The 18578-nt window shown below is 41.4% G+C and overlaps 1 protein-coding gene across 1 annotated transcript in view; it reads left to right on the top strand.

The window, feature by feature from the left end:
• Magi2 (membrane associated guanylate kinase, WW and PDZ domain containing 2) overlaps positions 1 to 18578 on the top strand; it is a 1360055-nt gene that overhangs the window by 929209 nt on the left and 412268 nt on the right. Inside the window, exons 7-9 of the mRNA XM_055612892.1 lie at positions 13264 to 13398; positions 16138 to 16259; positions 16586 to 16687. Of these exons, the coding sequence (XP_055468867.1) occupies positions 13264 to 13398; positions 16138 to 16259; positions 16586 to 16687 (359 nt within the window). The remainder of the gene's footprint in view (positions 1 to 13263; positions 13399 to 16137; positions 16260 to 16585; positions 16688 to 18578) is intronic.

Genomic DNA, 18578 nt, shown 5'->3' with positions numbered 1-18578 from the left:
CAGAAAACGTTTGCAGTGATTTGTAGATTATTTGTAAATGTGTATGTCTTACACACATATGGTTGTGGTTACTGGCTCTCTCCTATTGGAAAAATACAAGCCAGTTACTTTATAATGGTTTCAAATGGTCATTGGGAAAGCAACATGTTTAAACTAAGTTAAACATTATATTAAGTTAAATTAAATATTAAAATTAAATTAAACATACCTGCCTTCTCAAACATCTGCCATTTCTATGTGTTGAAAACTTTCAAAATCTTTTCTTGCAGTCTTTTGAAATGTACAGGTGTTATCACTATCTGTAGCCACCAAACTCTATAATAGGAGCCCCAAAGCTCGTTTCTCCTGTCAAAGTGTAACACAGTAGCCACAGATTAACCTTTCTTCATTTCCTCTTCTCTCTACTCTTTTCAGCCTGTAGTACCACCGTTCTACTCTCAATTTCTGTGAGATCAACTGTCTCAGATTCTACATCTGAGTGAGATCATGTAGTTCTGCACATGGCTTATTATCTTGGTGTGCTAGAAATATAAGGATTCCGTTTTTGGGTAGTTGAAGGGTATCCTAATGTATATATGGACAGCATTTTTTTATGTACCCAATGATGGCTAAATGCATTCTCTGTCAGCTCCTTTTCCTCCCCTCTTGTCTTAATATTCCCAGACTATTTACCTCACTTGTTCCTATTTGTTCTTCTGTAAAGTTCATCACATCTTCCTCTAAGACCTCTGTGTTTTGTCAGTTATTTTATTGATACGGTTTTTATACTGGAGTTCCTTTCTACAAGTCTTTTGGTTCTAGCATATAGTAGGTATTCAATTATCAATTGAATATTGATTGCACGCTGATATCACTGAAAACAGAGATTGAGAACTGGTAACCTGACTTTTAGCAATGATTGTTTCTATACTTAGCTTGGGGTGTGTGCACAGTGTGGTTTTTTTGTTTGTTTGTTTGTTTGTTTTGTTTTGTGTTTTTTTTTAAATGGATGAATGAATACAAAAGACACTTAAGAGTTGCCATGGTTTTCAAGTTTATCTGACATTGAAATATTCTAAGAGCACAATTGTCATGGAAAACAATGTTTAAGGAAGATAATGGGTAGAATGTGTCATAGAATTGATGGATGAGGCAGAAATTTGGAAAAACAGCTTACAGGTTCAGAATGAGATGAGCTGCCCCAAATATTACATACCACTCATAACAAACACCCTCCTCCTAGGAACAGGCGCACCCCACACCTATATGATTATAGGTTCAATCAAAAGCAGGAGTCCAGAACTCCTGCTTTTTCTACCTTCCAAAAGTAGTGTAGGAAAAACGTAAATCATAGAGAATCAGCTTAAATACTTGTATTTTCTCAGTCTGTCTGTTAGCTTCCCATTTTCATAGATGGCACTAGAAATAAACATTTTTTTAAAAAAAATCTAGTAATTCTTGTTCAAATGGTTCACATCTCCCATGCCTGGATTGCAGAGGGGACTGACTTAGGGAGAAATGAAGGCTTCTACTCTATAAAAAGAACAGATGTCCCTTTTTAATTATCATTTATTACAACTTATTCAATTTGTATCCCAGCTGTGGCCCCCCTTCTTCATCTCCTCCCAATCCCACCCTCCTTTCCTTTTCTTTCCCCATGCCCTTCCTCTAGTCCACTGATAGGGGAGGTCCTCCTCCCCTTCCATCTGACCCTAGCCTATCAGGTCTCATCAGGACTGGCAGCATTGTCTTCCTCTGTGGCCTGGCAAGGCTCCCCACCCCACCCCAGGGGGAGCTGATCAGAGAGCCAGCCACTGAATTCATGTCAGAGACAGCCTCTGTTCCCAATACTAGGGAACCCACTGGGAGACTGAGCTACCTATGGGCTACATCTGAGAAGGAGGTCTAGACAATATCCATGCATGGTCCTTGGTTGGAGTATCTGTCTCTACAGGACCCCTGGGCCCAGATTTTTTTGGCTGTTAGTCTCCTTGTGGAGCTCCTGTCCCCTCTGGGTCTTTCTGTCTCCCTCTCCTTCCATAACTGTTAAATATTTGAGCACATGTTGTTTTAAGCAAGTTTCATTTTGTGTCTCCAGAATGCTAAAGCAAACTTCCCTCTTCTAAAATATAAACCCAGAAATTATTTTACTAATGCTCTAGTACTGGCCGTGAAGATTGTCTGGATTGCTATTTATAAAAAGGCTTAGCATATTGCTTGACATACGATGACTATTTAATATTGATCTGGCTACCCAGTGGGAAACTGGAAGTCAGGAAGGAGGTCTTGGCTGAATAGCATAGAACTGATGTTTGAAGTGAAGTGACATTTTAGCAAGCTGACTAGATCTCCTGGGGACCCATACAAAGTGAAACAGAAGAGAGTCGTGGCTGTCTATGAAAAGGCCAGGAAGAAGAGGAATACTATATTGCAAAAGGACATTATTACAGTGCAAGAAAGAAATGAAGTGATACGGTATTTCTATGGTTCTGGCAGATACTGAAGCCTGGAGACACAGTGGTTCCTTTACCCAGATTTATTTCAACTGCTCTCTCTCTTTCCCTCTCTTTCTCTATCTCTATCTCCCTTCCCCCTCTTTTTTCCTCCTCTCTCTCCTTCTGCCCTCCATCCTTCCTTTCCTCCCTCCCTCCAGCTCTCTCCTTTTATCTCTGAAGAAAGCAAACCCCCTCCTTTATGGAATTAGTCATTAGTAAGATTATGTGATGTTAATGAGTTCTTTCAGTTTCTCCATCTGTGAATTTGCATCATAGCTCTCCTGACCCTGCTACATCTAGACCTAAATCTGCCACATCTTCGAAGAATGAGCACATGTGACTATTTCCCTACAGGTACTGCAGTTAAGACACCCAGGTAATGCAGGGACAGGTGCTATGATGTTGTGAAAACACCCATTCAAAACTAAAAATGAGATGTTGGAGAATAGAAAGAGTGGGGGAAAAGAAGCTATTGTTATTCGATTTCAACTTAAGGTGAACATATTTGTACATTACCAGGAAAAGGTTATTTTTCAAAACATTCTTAGTTTTCATATAAAAACAAGAAGATTATTTTTACAGAGTAACCCCAATCAGCTATAGATACTCAATTAACTAAAATAAATGTCTATGTTTCTTAAATAATGGTTGGTGTATGGAAATAACCTTGAACCCTTGCACTGATGTAGCCATGGCAGCACAGCATCCAAGTGGGTACCCTAGTAAGGGGAACAGGGACTGTCTCTAACATGAACTCAGTGGCTGGCTCTTTGATCACCTCATCCTGGGGGGGGGGGGAGCAGCCTTGCCAGGCCACAGAGGAGGACAAGGCAGCCAGTTCTGATGAGACCTGATAGACTAGGGTCAGATGGAAGGGGAAGAGGAACTCACCTATCAGTGTACTGGGAGAGGAGCATGGGAGGAAATGAGGGAGAGAGGGTGGGGTTAGGAGGGAATGAGGGAGAGGGCCACAGCTGGGATACAATGTGAATAAACTGTAATTAATATAAAAAATCACTAAAAAATAATGGTTGGTGTTTCATGTCATACATACAGCTTTAGTCTCTTATAAAAAGATGAGATATTCTACCAAAATAATGAATCACTATTTTCTTAGATTTTTTTTCTTAAGGAAATGCATTTTTATATCTTAGAATGTTTTTAGCTGTTTGTTTTTGAGAACTTTCAAAAGCATTAGCATGGGTTGAGAATGAAGCTCAATGATGACACTGATCTAGAATGTATGAGACTCTAGGTTCAAACCCAGATGCACAGGAAATCAAGTAGGGTTTGGGAGTAAAGAGGCAGGAAGAGAAGAAAGGGAAGGCAGCCGACAGACACATAGGTAATATGTTGAAGAAAGCGTAGAATTGCAATAATTGTAAATTTCAATTTTAACACTGTTAATAATATCCTATGAACTTTCTAGGGTGTAGTTCTCAAAACTGTCTTATGAACATTATTCTTATCATACCAGTCAAGATTAGAGTGACAGCATCATTTTCTAGAAGAGATAAAGGGGACAATTATCATAGCAGTGTTTTAAGGAATAAGTGAGGTGGTTTGTGTTCTACTCCCAGCTCAGGGTCAGGCAGATTTGTGCTACCATGTTACAAAAGCATCTGCACCTCTCAGGATTCAATTAAATCTAGACTCTTGGAGATTAAAACACAGCATCTTGGGGTTGATGTGTTTTTTAATCTCCAAGAGTCACTTATTAGAAACTTGCCGAAATATCTTGGGTTTTCTCAAGCGCATTGATGATACCACGGCACACTCTTGAAAAAAAAGCTCATAATTCAATAATTTAGGATATTAGGCTGCATGTTACATGCTTAATAATAAAATGTTCATGGGTGTCCCAAACTCACAATCTCATTTTAAAAAAAAAAGGAACAGACAAACCATGGGAAGTATTACCAAAAATGTCCCACTTTTATAGCTCTCTCTCCATTCTAGACCCTGGAAACTCATCAAACCCTTATTGCAAATCTTTGAATCAGGTACTACTAACCGCCCCCCATTGTGCAGATTAGGAAACTGAGGCATCGGTTGATTATAACATCTCCAAGGTCCCTCAGTTCCTAAGAGACAAAGTCCAGTCTCTACTCCCTTCACCACTACACATGCTCTCTCTGTCACTCACAGGGGAGGACTTCAGAGGAGCTGACTTTCAGGTGGGACCAACATCTCCTTTAGACCTACACTACACTCTGTTAATACACTCAAAGAGTTGTTAAGTAATTTAAAAGACAATCCCCCCTTTGTTTTTTTCTCCTAAATGTTAGAAGTAAAAGGGAGATCTCCTTTTATAATACAGCATTAGAAGAGTACATTCTTTTTTGTTGTTTGTTTTGTTTTGTTTTGTTTTTGTTTTTGTTTTTCGAGACAGGGTTTCTCTGTGTAGCTGTTCTGGATTCACTTTGTAGACCAGGCAGACCTGGAACTCAAAGAGATCCATCTGCCTCTGCATCCCAAGTGCTGGAATTACAGGCATGCGCCACCACACCTGGCTGGTACAATTTTTACAAAAATAAGCTCCCCCAAAAAATTCAGCTCACAGATATTTGAATAGAAATAACTGGAAGGCCATAAAAATTGATCCTTATTCTTCACAAAAATCAATATTTGACATCAGAAAACTTCCCAGCCACAGGTAGGAGTTAAACTAACAAAAAGATGTCCTGCAAAACAATGAGCTGGCTTTCACGCCAAATGTTGTTGAGCTATGACTGACCCATATAACCACAGAAAACTTGCCTGGAAATGACCTTGATGTCAGCATTTTTTCTACCACAGTATATTACTGTATTGGTTTCTTAATTCTTTTCCTATCATATTTATTTGTATGTGAAGTTATATGGTTCAACAATCAGAGCATGGAGTGCCAACCCCTCCTAATCTCATGATAGCCTGGATATCATTGTACCACCAAGGAATGAATGAATGAGTTGTGAACCAGTGTCCATGGAGAGAGAGCCAGGCCGAGCATTGTGGTGGCCTTAGTTCACATCCAAGCTGCATCAGCAGCTAATCACTCTGTCAGTTTGTGAGAATTCCTTTCAACTCTGAGACTCTTTGCCATCTGTGCCAACAAAGTGACAGTAAGTGAAAAAAAAAAAAAAGTGAAGATGAGAAATGTTCTTGTCATCTCTGAGTTAATAAAGATCTGTTCTAATTATAAAGACACAGTCTCTCTAATAATGTTTCCCATAAACTCAAGGAGGCTCCAGCATCCTGTCTGAAAAATACTTTCATCACACTGAAGCTTGAGCTTTTCTGGTTGCATCCAACTTAGTCATCTCATTAATGAAAGCACGTATTTGAATTTATTAAATTATCTCTAAATGGGTGATTTCAAGAAATGAGTAACATTTCTTGTTTTCTATGTAGACAGTCCTCTCTCTTCCACTGTGTCACAAGGAGGTATAGAGGTTATTTAAAAGAATATCTCTTAGAACAACTTGTATGTTAATGAATTTTCAAGCTTGATTCATCCAAGAAAGTTAGTTTGTAAGTCACATGCATGTTGCACAAGTCCGTGACCTCACATTCCTTACACTCCATAATAAGGCGAGACGGGAGAAGGCAATGCTGTGAAGAGACATATATTGTGAAGACATTAGGAAATGAAGGAAAAAGCCATGGCAGTGCCGCATTTTCCTTCACATGGAAAACGTTCATGAACTTCCAACGACGGTACCCTCCTGAATAAATAAAGGACGCCTATAAGGAGACAAGAGATGGATTTGTTTGGCTCTTGCTGTGGGTAATCACCTAGCTTTGCTTCTCTGAAGTACGGAAAGTGTACTATGGGCAATCCCTTAAGTACTAAGCACGTGCAGCCACCGGTGAGATATAGCAAGTCTGAAAATGTCAGTTTGGAAATAATATCTCCATCTACTTTTAAATTCAGACTGCTTCGCTTGGGAGAGTAGACACGCCTATTCCAGCTCAGCATTATGGATGTCTGTGCATACGTCACACAAAGAGTGAACATTTATTCTCCACACACGCATGCATACCCACACACATGGTATGCAGCAGCAAAACACTACCAAGTCGAAGGGAGGAATTATAATAGTGGAGATAGGTCCTATTCAGACCGTTCAGAAGCCAATAGTCGCTATAATCAACATTTAATAAGACTGTCCTTTTTTTCTCTATTAGATTTGCACGTTGATCTTCTTGTTTAGGTTAATGGATTCTATTTTACTTTTATGTAGTCATAAAACTTTATTGTTTTGATTTTGTACGTGTAATTGTATATTGACATAAGGAAATTACGCAATCAATTGTATATATATGGTGCATATAGCGCATGACCAAAGTTAAGGAACTATCATTCTTTAAGGATCAAGCAGCTTTTCTTGTACTTCTTCCTTTTGCCTTTTGGTCACTGCTGATACACTCATTCCTACAGGTGTCTCTGTAGCTCCCGTTAGAGCCATCGGCCAAGGGTAGCAAAATTAAGTCATAAGACTGACGTGGGCTGAAAGAGAACAATGTTTACTTCTAGTGTCTTGTGTTAACTGCCCATCAAGTGGTTGTTTCCCAGCCAGATCAGATGCTCTTTGACCTACACTAACATTTGCTGAGCCGCCCACGTTGTTAAACGGCACGCTAAAGGATTACTCTCTATAAGACACGTATTAAGTTGTGGATCAATAATTCACAATCTAAAGCTTGTCCCGACTTGTTCTGAATTCCTCAGGCTTTGGGTTTAGAAACTATATCTGCTGTTTTCTGGTGGATGTATGGATGGGTGTCTGTAAGTATGGATATGCAAATGTGCATACATAGACTACATTTAGAATATTGCCTAAAATAGGAAGCCTGGTGACACAAATGTTTTCATGCCAAGGTTCTAGTTTTTAACTTGGGAAATATCCAGTTTTTAACTCTTTTGAAATATCCCCTTGCTTTGGAAAGCTAATGAGACTACCTCATGATCCGGTTCATTTCAATGTGGGCTAACATGATGAAAGCATTGGCCAAGCGCAGGCATGTTTTGCTGAATTCAGATGTAGCCCCTCTTCACACAGAGTAACTCACGTGTTTTTGTAAGTTTCCCTGGCTGTAGTGCTCTCAAATGAGAACTGTTCTTGTTAATGATTTCAGTATCGATGCCACAAAATAGTATTCTGCATTTCAATATGTAGATAGTGTCTTCCTAGAAGAGCCACAGTCTTTGTTGAATCATGCTGTTAATAACTTCTTTGTAACTGTTTGTCTGCCGTGCATAAAGGGTAATCAAAATGACTGATCCTTGCGAGATAGTGCCAACCGCACTTCCAATAAATGGACCACAGCTGATTGCTTTGACCCGACATTAAACAAAGTAGTCAACAACTGAGATGAGTTCAGTAGCTGCTCCTATGGAAATCACAGTCACAGGGAGGCTGTTTCATGCTTAAGCTGTTTCGTGCTTAGCATCGTTGGAATGCCTAAAGTAAGAAGAAATTGTTGAACTCTCATGTCAAGATTGGAACTTCAGGGAAACTATGAACAGATTTGTAGTCCTTGTGTGAGTATGGGATGAGCCTGCATAAGATGACATCATGCAGGAGTGCCCTCCTTTGTGTTTGCCGACTCTGAGCATCAGAAATTGTGTTCACAAGAGATGCAACAGCCTTTGAGTCTAGATCTCCCTTGGGAAGAGGATCCAGCCATGTCCTTTCACAGGGACCGTATGATGACACCAGAAAGATGGACTGGTATGTCCATTCTGAGTTGGTCATTCCAAGTTATTTGTACTGATGCTCCTGATATGTATGTCCATCCATTTCCTGTTCATCAAAGATGGGTAAAGTTGCTCCTTCAGTCCCTATGTTCATCTCAGATCTCACTTTTACATGGTCATCCAGGATCTGTTGATTACTTAGAACACCTCCAACTCATGTCTGTGCAAATATAAGTTGAGCATTTCCCTTATAGAAAAAAAACACATTTACGGGGATATATTTAATAACACTAGAGGTGAGGCTTTCTGTGAGAGAGTGACTGGGGGAAATAATGATTTCAGACAAGAAAAGGGAGGAGGTTTGAAGCCAGAAGCTTCCTAGAGAGACACAGAAGCTGTAGAACTAACTCTAGTAGCTCAGGCCTGCAAACTTCTGAGGATGGAGAAGTACTTCATCACGACAGTTACTATCCCTGCCCTCATCCTGTCTGTACACACTCACTGCAGGTCGATCACATCAGTCATGCATAACTGTAATTGGCTTCAGAAGCCCTACACTTGAGCTTCCCCTGAGAATTTTCCCAAAGAAGGGAAAATTTGCCTAGTCCTGCTTTCCCAACTCCTCTTTCCCATGAACATTCTGTCCATAAATCCTTGGGCAAGAATGTCCCATGTAGGTCTATCAAGGGAACCCAGTCTAGGATAGCAGCTTTAGAGAATGTTTGGGAGCCAAGGAGAGGTGGGATTCCACGTTCTTATAGTGGATAATAGATGCAGCCGTATCACAGGCCTAGGGATAAGTCTTAAAACCAGTCCTGTTGGTTGGTTCATGGTCTTGCCACCTAGTTAGTTTGATTGGCTCTGCAAAGTAAAGGAATATCCATGAGAGCAGCTTAAGTCATTGATAGGTCATGAAAGTGAGGCTGGATAAGGAAGGTTGGACAGGATGGAGTGCAGAGAGTAGCGGAAAGGGAACCTAATACTAGGGTGGAAAATACAGCTCCTTTTTAAACTAGGCATCCAGACACATGCAATGTATTACATATACTATTGATTTTAACACACACACACTCACAGATTCTGTTGTTCTTCAGTATCTATAAGGAAGAGGGTTGGTTCCGGGAACCCTTGTTGATATAAAAAAAAATCTGCAGATATTCAAGACTTTCATATAAAATGGTATAGTTTTTTGCATTTACTCTAAACACACCCCCTTTTAAAATTCACTTATACATTTGTAATACCTAGTACAATGTAAATAGTTTATTTACAAAGTAAATAACTGTTTAAGAAATAATGACAACAAAACATCTGTTCATATTAGTGAAGTTCATTTAGACTGTGATCATTGGTTACTTGTACCCTGGATGCAGAGCCCATGGAGCAGGCAGGGGTGGTGGGCACAGACGATAGTAAAATGTCTGCAGTGAAGGCACCTCACACAAAGTGAACTACTCCAGAATTATAGAGCAGTTTGTATTTCTAGTTCAGCATTTATTGGAAGCAGCAGCTAGGTGTGTAATACAACAATACTAGTTAATATTTTAATGGGTAGAAATCCTTGGGCCAATGAAGCATTGATCAGTAGCGAGACATACAATTGAGAAGTGTCCTCCTGTTGTCCACTGCAATAGGAAATGATTTCTGGATGTGAGTTTGGATTCTGCTTTTTGATTTGATTTTATTTTTCTGTAGAGCAACTATTCTCAAAAATTTCCCTAAAGTCCATGGCTGAGTTTTAAGTGATCTACTGATAGACCAAGAGTGAATACAGAATTGGAAATCTTTGCTTAACTCTTTCCCAATGGCTCTCTGTTTTATTAACACCATCTCCCACTTATGATTGAAGGCCCTGTATGAAGAGCCAACCAAATAAGTTGCTAATGCTCACTAAATTTGAAAATTAATGCTGACACGTTACCCTAGTTTACTAATGCTTCTAATTGTTCTGACTGTAACTCAATCCTGGAACAGAGTTGAAGTTTGAGAAGCCCTGTGCAAGCCAAAGGCTAAAGTAAGTAGGCTACTTTTTAATTCCATAAAATGCCTTTATAGAGACATTCAGAAGTTCCTGCTTTAGTGAGACACAGGTACGCAACATCTCCATTTGTCTGGAGGACAGGAAAAGAAAAGAACCAAAGAATCCTCTCCCATCGCCACTACCCCTTCTCCATGCCTCACTTCCTATGGAAAGAGCAGAGCGACAGGAGTGAAAGGTCATGTTCTTGCAATGGAACTACAGGACTTGAGTATAACTCTGCAGTTCCCCCAATGCCGATATCACCAATAATTTTCGACTGAATATATTGTCCAACACATAGGTGAGGGAAAAGTCATTGGATCTTGAAGATATCCTCATGAGATTCTATGCAAATGAATGTAAAGTGAACGAGTGGCTTGGTATTCACTGGAATTCATTTATTTCAAAAATATTTATGGAATTTTTCTTGAAGATAACTCTTTTAGTGTCCAGGGATATTGTCATACACTGAAAGGATTAGGCTCTGGCCGTGCAGTCTTTATAAGTAGGAATTAAGGAAGACAGTGAGTTCCTAACCTGGAAAGAAAGTCTGAGCAGCTGTTCTCAACCTGTGGGTCATAACTTGGGGTCAAATGACTCTTTCACAGGGGTCACCTATCAGATAGCCTGGATTTCATCTATTTTTACACTACAAATCAATAACAGTAGCAAAGCTACAGTTTTGAAGTAGCTACAAAATAATTTTATGGTTGAGAGGTCACCACAACATGAGTAACTGCATTGAAGGGTCACAGTATTCGGGAGGTTGAGGAGCACTGAGCTGAAGCTATGGAGTCCTTTGTGCAGCATCAAGACAGGGCCACTTCCTCTAATGGCATATCTTACATGAAAGTGACTTATTGCATCTCTATAGTGAGTTCATTCATCTCCCCAAATTCTGTATCTTACTTCTGACCACAAAAAAATGTCTAATGAAGGTGGGGACTTTAGCTCTTGTAACTTATTTCCTTAGTTTTGGTTCCTTATTGGCTGTTCAGCCTCAAAACCTGTTATAGTCAAACAAACCATCACTACCTTCTGACCTTCATCTATGGTCAAGAGGTCATAGGATTTGAAGCATTCTAAAATGTTCTTCACAAACACACATTTTAGACTTCAAGTAGTCAATCTATAAAATTCATTTTTGTTATTATGGCTCTTCTTGGAAGTTTTCAGAGTCTGAAGAGAAAAACAGGGTCATCAAGAGGGCAGTAGAAGACTCCACCCACCTAACAGTGACTGGAACTAGGGCACGGTCTCCAAATTGTCCTTCAATGCCAAGCTTCCAACAGGCCACCGAGATCCATTTGGTTAGTTAAAAGATACTTACGAATTTAAAAAAAAAAAGTGAAAGAAAATTTAACTAGCTTAGTTGTCCCTTAATCAAGAAAGTACCCTTGGCCAGCCATGGTGGTACGCGCTCTGTGAATTCGAGACCAATCTGGTCTACAGAGCAAGTTCTAGGACAGCGAGTGCTACAAAGAGAAACGCTTTCTCAAAAAAGAAAAAAGAAAAAGAAAGGACCCTCTGTAATCCACCATAGTTGGGAACAACAGCTTCTCATCCACGGCTGCTCTGTCTGTTTAATGTGTGTGTTCCAAAACCATGAGTACCAAAACAAATACTCTCAATGCTCAATTATGTTAAGTAGCCCCATTTGAAATTTTTCCCCTGGATTAAATCTAAACAAACATTGATAAACAGGACAAAGTATATTAGTAATGTGTTGTCTGAGCAAGTGATTTGGGGAATTAAAATCACAGCCAAGAGAGCAAATAAATATGACAAGCTACACTGCGTCGTACTTGCCAAACTCTAAATTATTAGCAAATCACTGGATGACTGCAGCCACAACGAGCTAGCTGTTTCCCTGGAAATCCAAAATCCACTTATAAGGCGTAACAAACGGCAAGAGATGTGACGGCTGGTATGTGATTTAAAGGAACTATTAGGTTTGTATAAAATGAAACAAAAAAGTGAATGTTGGGTTCATTCTATGTGTACAAGTGTATAAGTCAACTTAATCAATTTTCCCATGATAGTTATCGGTATGAGCCCCATAGTCTATCCTCAAATAAGTATCCTCAAATGAGAGAAATGTAAGAAATGTAGTGAAGAGAGTATTTGGGTAGAAAAGGCAAACTACAGACCTGCTCCTTAGAACTAGATTGGCATTTGCCGGTTAGGAGCTAGACAAGAATTAGAGAAGAAGCCAAGATTGGAGAAGGAAGTTATTTAAGGAAATATCAATCTCACCCTCCAAAGAGGGATCCCTTCCCTTTGGCTGAGGATTATGGCCAACAGAAATATGAAGTAAGCTAGGGACTAGTCAGTGATGAAGAAGGTGAAAAGTTGGGGGTTGCTACTGGGAGCAAGTGAGGAAGGGGGGCTTGCTACTGGGAGGTGGGAAGGAAGAGCAGGAAAAAGGGAAGGAGAAGGGGGAGGAGGAAAGGATGAGAACGCTCCCATTCTGAAAGTAAATTTGAGAGGCCATCAGGTTTACCAAAGCATGTCAAACATGATCTGTTAATATATCTAACATGCTCACCCTTCCATCTCCTGAGATGTCAGTATTTTATTCCTTTCAAAGTCATCTTGTGTGGTTTGGGTGATTACGGTCATGGTACTTTGGTTTGGGGTTTAGTTGGGTTGGGTTGGGTTAGGTTTTGTTGAGGTTGTGGTTCTCCATGAGAGGAAGGAAGGAAGCTGAATTCTGTGACTGGGTTAAGCAGCTTTGACAAAGCGTTCACTAGGGGAAAATGGGTGGATGTGCCTGTAGTTACAAACAGCTTCGATAGCCAATGCCCACATGGTGTATAAATCTTATGGAAACCCCACAGAGGCACAGTGAACCACAGTGGCCAACCTTCAATGGCACTGGGAGATTCTGTCTCTGAAATTTGAAAATGTTTCATATTTTATTTACCTCCTATTGTGCAACTCTCCTGCCCAAGATGTTTTTTTTCCTGGTTGGTCTGATCTATATGTATGATCAAGAGTTGAGAACTCAGAATACAGCTTGGAAATAAAAAGGTTGAGCTACTAATGGTAATAAACCGTACTCTCTTCCTAACTTATATCACTAGCTACACTTCAAGCATTCAGTAGCCTCATGTGGTTGGTGGTTCCCATCACCGGATGGAGCAAGGCCAGAGAGTATGACAGTGGCAAGCGGAAATGTCACAGTAAGAGAAAGTCTTCAGAAGAATCCTTGAAGGAAAGTAAGCTGAGTTTATCTTGGTCGTAGTGAATTGGAGGAACCTTAAGTAATTCTGGAAGGAGAAAGACACAGTTATAAAAATAAGTAGAATTTGGGAACTACACTTCATAAATATTTAGTCCTTAAGTCATTTTACGATAGCCTACTTCAAGTATATGCTGAGCACCTTCTATGTCTGGTGATGTTTTACATAGTGGGACCCTCTCTAACTTCACTGTGGTCAATTGCTCCTCAGGTGCTCCCCTCTAAAGCCTTCCAAACCTTCTAGTTACAATCCGCTGCTCTCTAAATATTCTGCAAACATGAGACTCCATAATCTCTCTTATGTCTACTACATACAAAATTTATCATTGCCCAGTTGCTTATCTCTGAACCCACTATGTTGTTCTACTTAACAAGTCATGGAAACCTTCTTCTATCCCCAGAACTAAGGACTCAGAATGTTCCATACATGAATCTTAGATAACAACTCAGTTTACATGCAAGCTTCAGCTCCTAAAGGCATCAGGGCCCACACAGTCAGAAAATGAAAATTTCAAGAACACAGGTTTTGGTCTGGTTTGGTTTGTTTGTTTGTTTGTTTTTTCTGCTCTGGATTGATTTTCTTTGTTAACCCAGCACTGATGGTCATACTGCTTGCAGTGGTATGTAAGCATGTAAGACGGAAGACTTGAAATCATTTTTGACATGAATCGGGTAACCAGAAAGGTACAGGTTCTGCCTGCAGCTGCTCTTCAGGTTCACCGGCAATGCATCGGTCAAGGTGACTGCTTTAGAAGACGTGCATTTCTCCATGCGGTTTCCAGTTAATTCCTCTTCAGAGGAAGATGCTTTTATCCCTGAGTGGTGAACAGGAAGAGATTAATTTTAGAGACAAGCAAAATAGAACAGCCTAAACACCTCGCTAATGATACTGTTTTCCCATTTCCTGCTCTTAATGCACTGTGTTACCCATGAATGATGGGACTAACTGTGAGCTCTAGGAATTCATGTTTTCTGAAGGAAATCCATTTCCTTGCTTTGCAAAGCAGAAGTACAGGTGCAACAAGAAAGGAAACAGTACCATCTGCTCCTTGGCTGTCATTCCTTGAAGAGAATTGGAGCCCAAACTTGGTTTAGAGGGAATATAGAGCTGGGTAAAAGACAGCATCAGTTTTCATGACTTTGGCTCTAATTCTGAGAATGGTGTCCCCATAAAGAAACCTTCGCACACAAAGCTAGTGAGTCGCTCCTGCCTGTGGCTGGTAGTTAATATCCTAACATAAGTGACCGAATCAAAAAACCTACACTAGATGAATGCAGTGCAGGACAATTTAGGGATACGATATGAAGTATGAAAAAGCAAAACCAGTTGCCAAGAAAGTGAATTTTGCATGGTTGTAAGAAGTCCCATCCCCAGGAAGTTCAGTGAGCTTTTGATTTTGTGTCTTCACATGCACAGCGTGAATTTACTCTTTTGTGAACAGCCTTTTCAGGAAAGGATGCTTGAGTCGTCTGCTAGAATGCAGATGGCAGAGACCATAGCTTCCTTTTAGTTATAACATGCATTTGCTTGAGTGTGTGTGGTGCCTTTGTGTTTTTAAAAGACAAGTTCTATGCCATCTGCTGGAATAAATAATATGCTACCTGGGTCAGAGTATGAAAAAGTGCTTGGTAAAGATCTGTCTGGAGTCACCAGCTGACAGTTTACCTGGGCCTCAGAGCATCAAGGATGAAAGGGACAGAGCAGCATCACCCGTGTCATAAACAGAAACTGATATTGCTTCTGAGTCATTTGTGACACTTCATTTGATATTCTGAATCTTTTAGAAGAATTGTGGGGAAAATTCTTTTTTTTTTCCGACCTGGTCTGGGACAAGGAAAGAGTAGACACCATCTGTGAAGTTTTTGTTTAGAGAATGTTTGTTCGTTTGTTTGTTTTATCTAGTTATCAAACTATAAATCTTCCCAGCTGTACTCTTTAAATTCACAGTAAATGCTGCAAACCAAGCTATGTCATTTGGTTTGCAAAACAAATGCAAAGAGAACATTGCATGGGCACATCATATTATTACCTTTTCAAAGCGGATGGTTAGCACTCCCAGTGATTTTGTCCAGTACAGTAGAGCTGAGTGATGCGATTGGCTCCAGCATACCCATCCTTGGGCTGGTGTCTCTTCATATACTCACGGCTCCCATCGGCTGTCAAGACCTGGACACAGAAGCCTGATGAAAAGGTGAACGAAATACTAGGGCAAGTTCATTGCATGTAAGCGGAAGGAAATTTTATTTTCAAACACAGTGTTTTCCGATAAACAGCCACTGGCTGGCTTTGCACCACCACACTCAGCTTGTGCCTGGTGAGAAGAAAATGTTGCAGAGGACCTGAATCTTTTGCGTGATTTCTTGCCCCGATTCCCAAACTGCTTTTATGGGTCAGTTTGCAGCAAGTTGAAGTGGGGAAGGTGTTTCGTAGGGGAAGGAATGTGCTATATGCTCACAGGAGCCCCTGCTGATCTGCAGCCTGCCTGTGTCACACAGAGGTGGAAAAGAAACAAATTCAGAAGATGTCCAGGTGTTCCCTAGGCTGCCCTACACCCCCAGAGTGGGCATTCCCACTTGTCCAGTGGACATCAGGAGCTACATTTGTGATTCCTGTTTTGGGGGAGGGGGCATTCATCTTTGTATCTAGTCTCGTGTCTTTCCCAAGGATTCCTGTCCTGTAGCATTGTGACTCCACTGTACCTTTTGTGTGTGCCAGCCCTCCAGAGAAATACTGAGCCAAACCAAAATTACAGCGGCCTTAATGAGCTCCGGATTCGTCCCCTTGCTGTGGGACAGCCTCACCGCCACCAGACTCCCATCGATGTCTCCAAAGACAACGTTTGATTCCGGGCTGAAAAGACATCTGGTCCCTTCTGAAAATAGGCCTGCTTGGGGGACTTGGCAGGGGGAAGGGGGGTGCGGTATGTCACGGGTACATAGTAGGCCTGCAGAAGCACTGTCTGTACACTGGGGGCTGTAGATAGCAGAGTACAGCAGGGCGAGTTCAAAGAGCAACCTGTGTTACCAGATGGGGCCGGGGAGGGGAAAGTCAAATCACGGGATCTAACGATGAACCAACGCCCCGAAAGCAGGCTAGACAGTAACGAACGTCTCCAGATTTCCTCCTTGATTTCGTTTGGATGTTTTAATTTACTCAATCTTAGCTTCACGCGGGTGAGCCTCATTTGAGCTCCCGCATAATAAAGAGAAGCAAGCATGTCAAATTCCGTGGCTCTCTTAGACCCTTTGCCAAACTTCGGCTGCAGGTACAGTAGCCGGCTGAGGGTGAAGGTCCGTTGCAAGGACTTTCTCCTCATTAAAATCTCCCCTCTTCAGGGTTCTCCGTGACAGAGTTGGCACTCTCCGCCAGGAACGATCCAAGTGGCTTTCACCTCATCGGTTTTCACTTCATTGCTCTTGGCCTCCTCGGGAATTGTTTAATTGGGTTACCATTGTCTTTCTGACAGGAATGGATATAAGGGGACACGTTTCTAAAGCGGGGTCTTCATCTCCAGCCCTCGGTGGGCTGATTAAGCAATGGCAGATGCTTGACCAGCCTGACCCTTTGTAGAAACACAAACAAGATTTGGAGCCAGCTGCTTTACCTGTTCTGTAATCCATTAAAAACAAAGCAAAACAAAACAAAATCCGGGATGAGAAAGATGAATGAGCTCCCCAAAAGAACTTTCCCTGAAGAAATCCCCTGAGACCTCCCCGTGGAAGGGCCTTGTTTAAAATGGCATTTTTCTGCTGTTTACCACTAGCCCCCATCCTCTGTTAGGAGAACCTGCAAACCTCTTGAGGAAAATATGTGTGCTTCTTTCCGTAGGATTTACCAACTGGGCGAGTTTAGGAAAGGGAGAACTTCATAGTCTTGATATCAGAGCGACACAAAACAAACAGATCTGTTTATTTTGCCTTTAGCGTGGGGATATTTTTTTTTCTAGGCTCCAGGCTTTTTCCATCATACCCAAGGATGGTTCCCTGTGCTGGGTGCTTTATGGCTGAAGTAGAAACAAATCTTGGGGTTCTCTCTGACCTGGGGCAGAGCTCCCGAACGAGGCAGTGTTTAGAGCGAGTGCCTGCGGGGCACGTGGGCTCCAGTAGCTTCTGCCTGCAGTGCTCAGCTTGCTAGCCCACTTGTTCCCGCTTTTTGTTCACTTGGCTTGTGGAGTTTTGAAAGTAGCACAGAGTGTACCAGGGCAGGCTCAGCTGGAGGTGGCTGAAAGGAAGTCTTGAGGAAACTGGCAGAGAGCTACGCTCCATCGCGAGGTAGGCACGGCTGCAGGTTCTGGGGTGCTCCGGGAGGAGAGAACACTCTTCAGGGGAGTGAGGGAAGCTTAACAGCTTGAAACAGGGACCGAGTACCTATGATATTTCAAGGGGACCGACTCTCCCTAAAGTGTGACTATGAAATCAAGACCGTAATAATACAAGCTGGCATTATTGAACATTTCTTATAAACTGGAATCTGTGCTAAGCCTTCTGAGCACATTCTTGTTTTAATCTGCACAACAGCCCCTAAGTGCTAAGTGTTTTAATTACCCCATTTATAGAGCAGGAGACTGAAGTGAAGTCAGGGCAAACACATTATCCAACATGATGGAGGAAGCAGAGTGCCAGAGCAAAGGTTGAAATATTTCCATAGGACAGATCCAGGGTGGGTTTTCAACCAATTATCCACCAATTCTTTGTGCTTTAATTACTATTTTTCTGCCCTTGTTTATCTTTCTTTCTTCCTCCTTCTAAAAGATCGGATAAATATGTTTCATTCCTCTCCCAAATGTATCTAAACTTCCAGTATTTCAAGCTTGTGTCTGCTTCTGCCCCATCTTAAGGCTGTGGGGGAACAACTGGTTCATTGTCCTGTCTAGATTCCAGTGCTTCCTTTTATGTGAGAGTAGAGGGTATGACAGGGCACGCAGGGAACAACCTTTTCCACAAGAAAGTAGAGAAATGCTCCTCCCCTTAGGAAAAGGGAGGAGCTGGGAGCAGCTGCCCCATCAGCCAGCCTCCTCCCTGCAAAGCCTCTGCAGCCACTGGGAAGTTTGGGCTGCCCCCGGTTCGTTTCTGAAAGCTAGAAGCAGGTGTCAGACCCTAGATGTCACATCCTGTGGAGCCAGCAGCTATGAGTCGTGGGGTTCTGTTTCCTCCTCT

This window comes from Psammomys obesus, unplaced genomic scaffold (assembly GCF_907164565.1).
Source record: "Psammomys obesus unplaced genomic scaffold, mPsaObe1.curated_primary_1811, whole genome shotgun sequence".
NCBI classification, from domain to species: Eukaryota; Metazoa; Chordata; class Mammalia; order Rodentia; family Muridae; genus Psammomys; species Psammomys obesus.
This window is presented reverse-complemented; position numbering and strand designations above follow the sequence as displayed.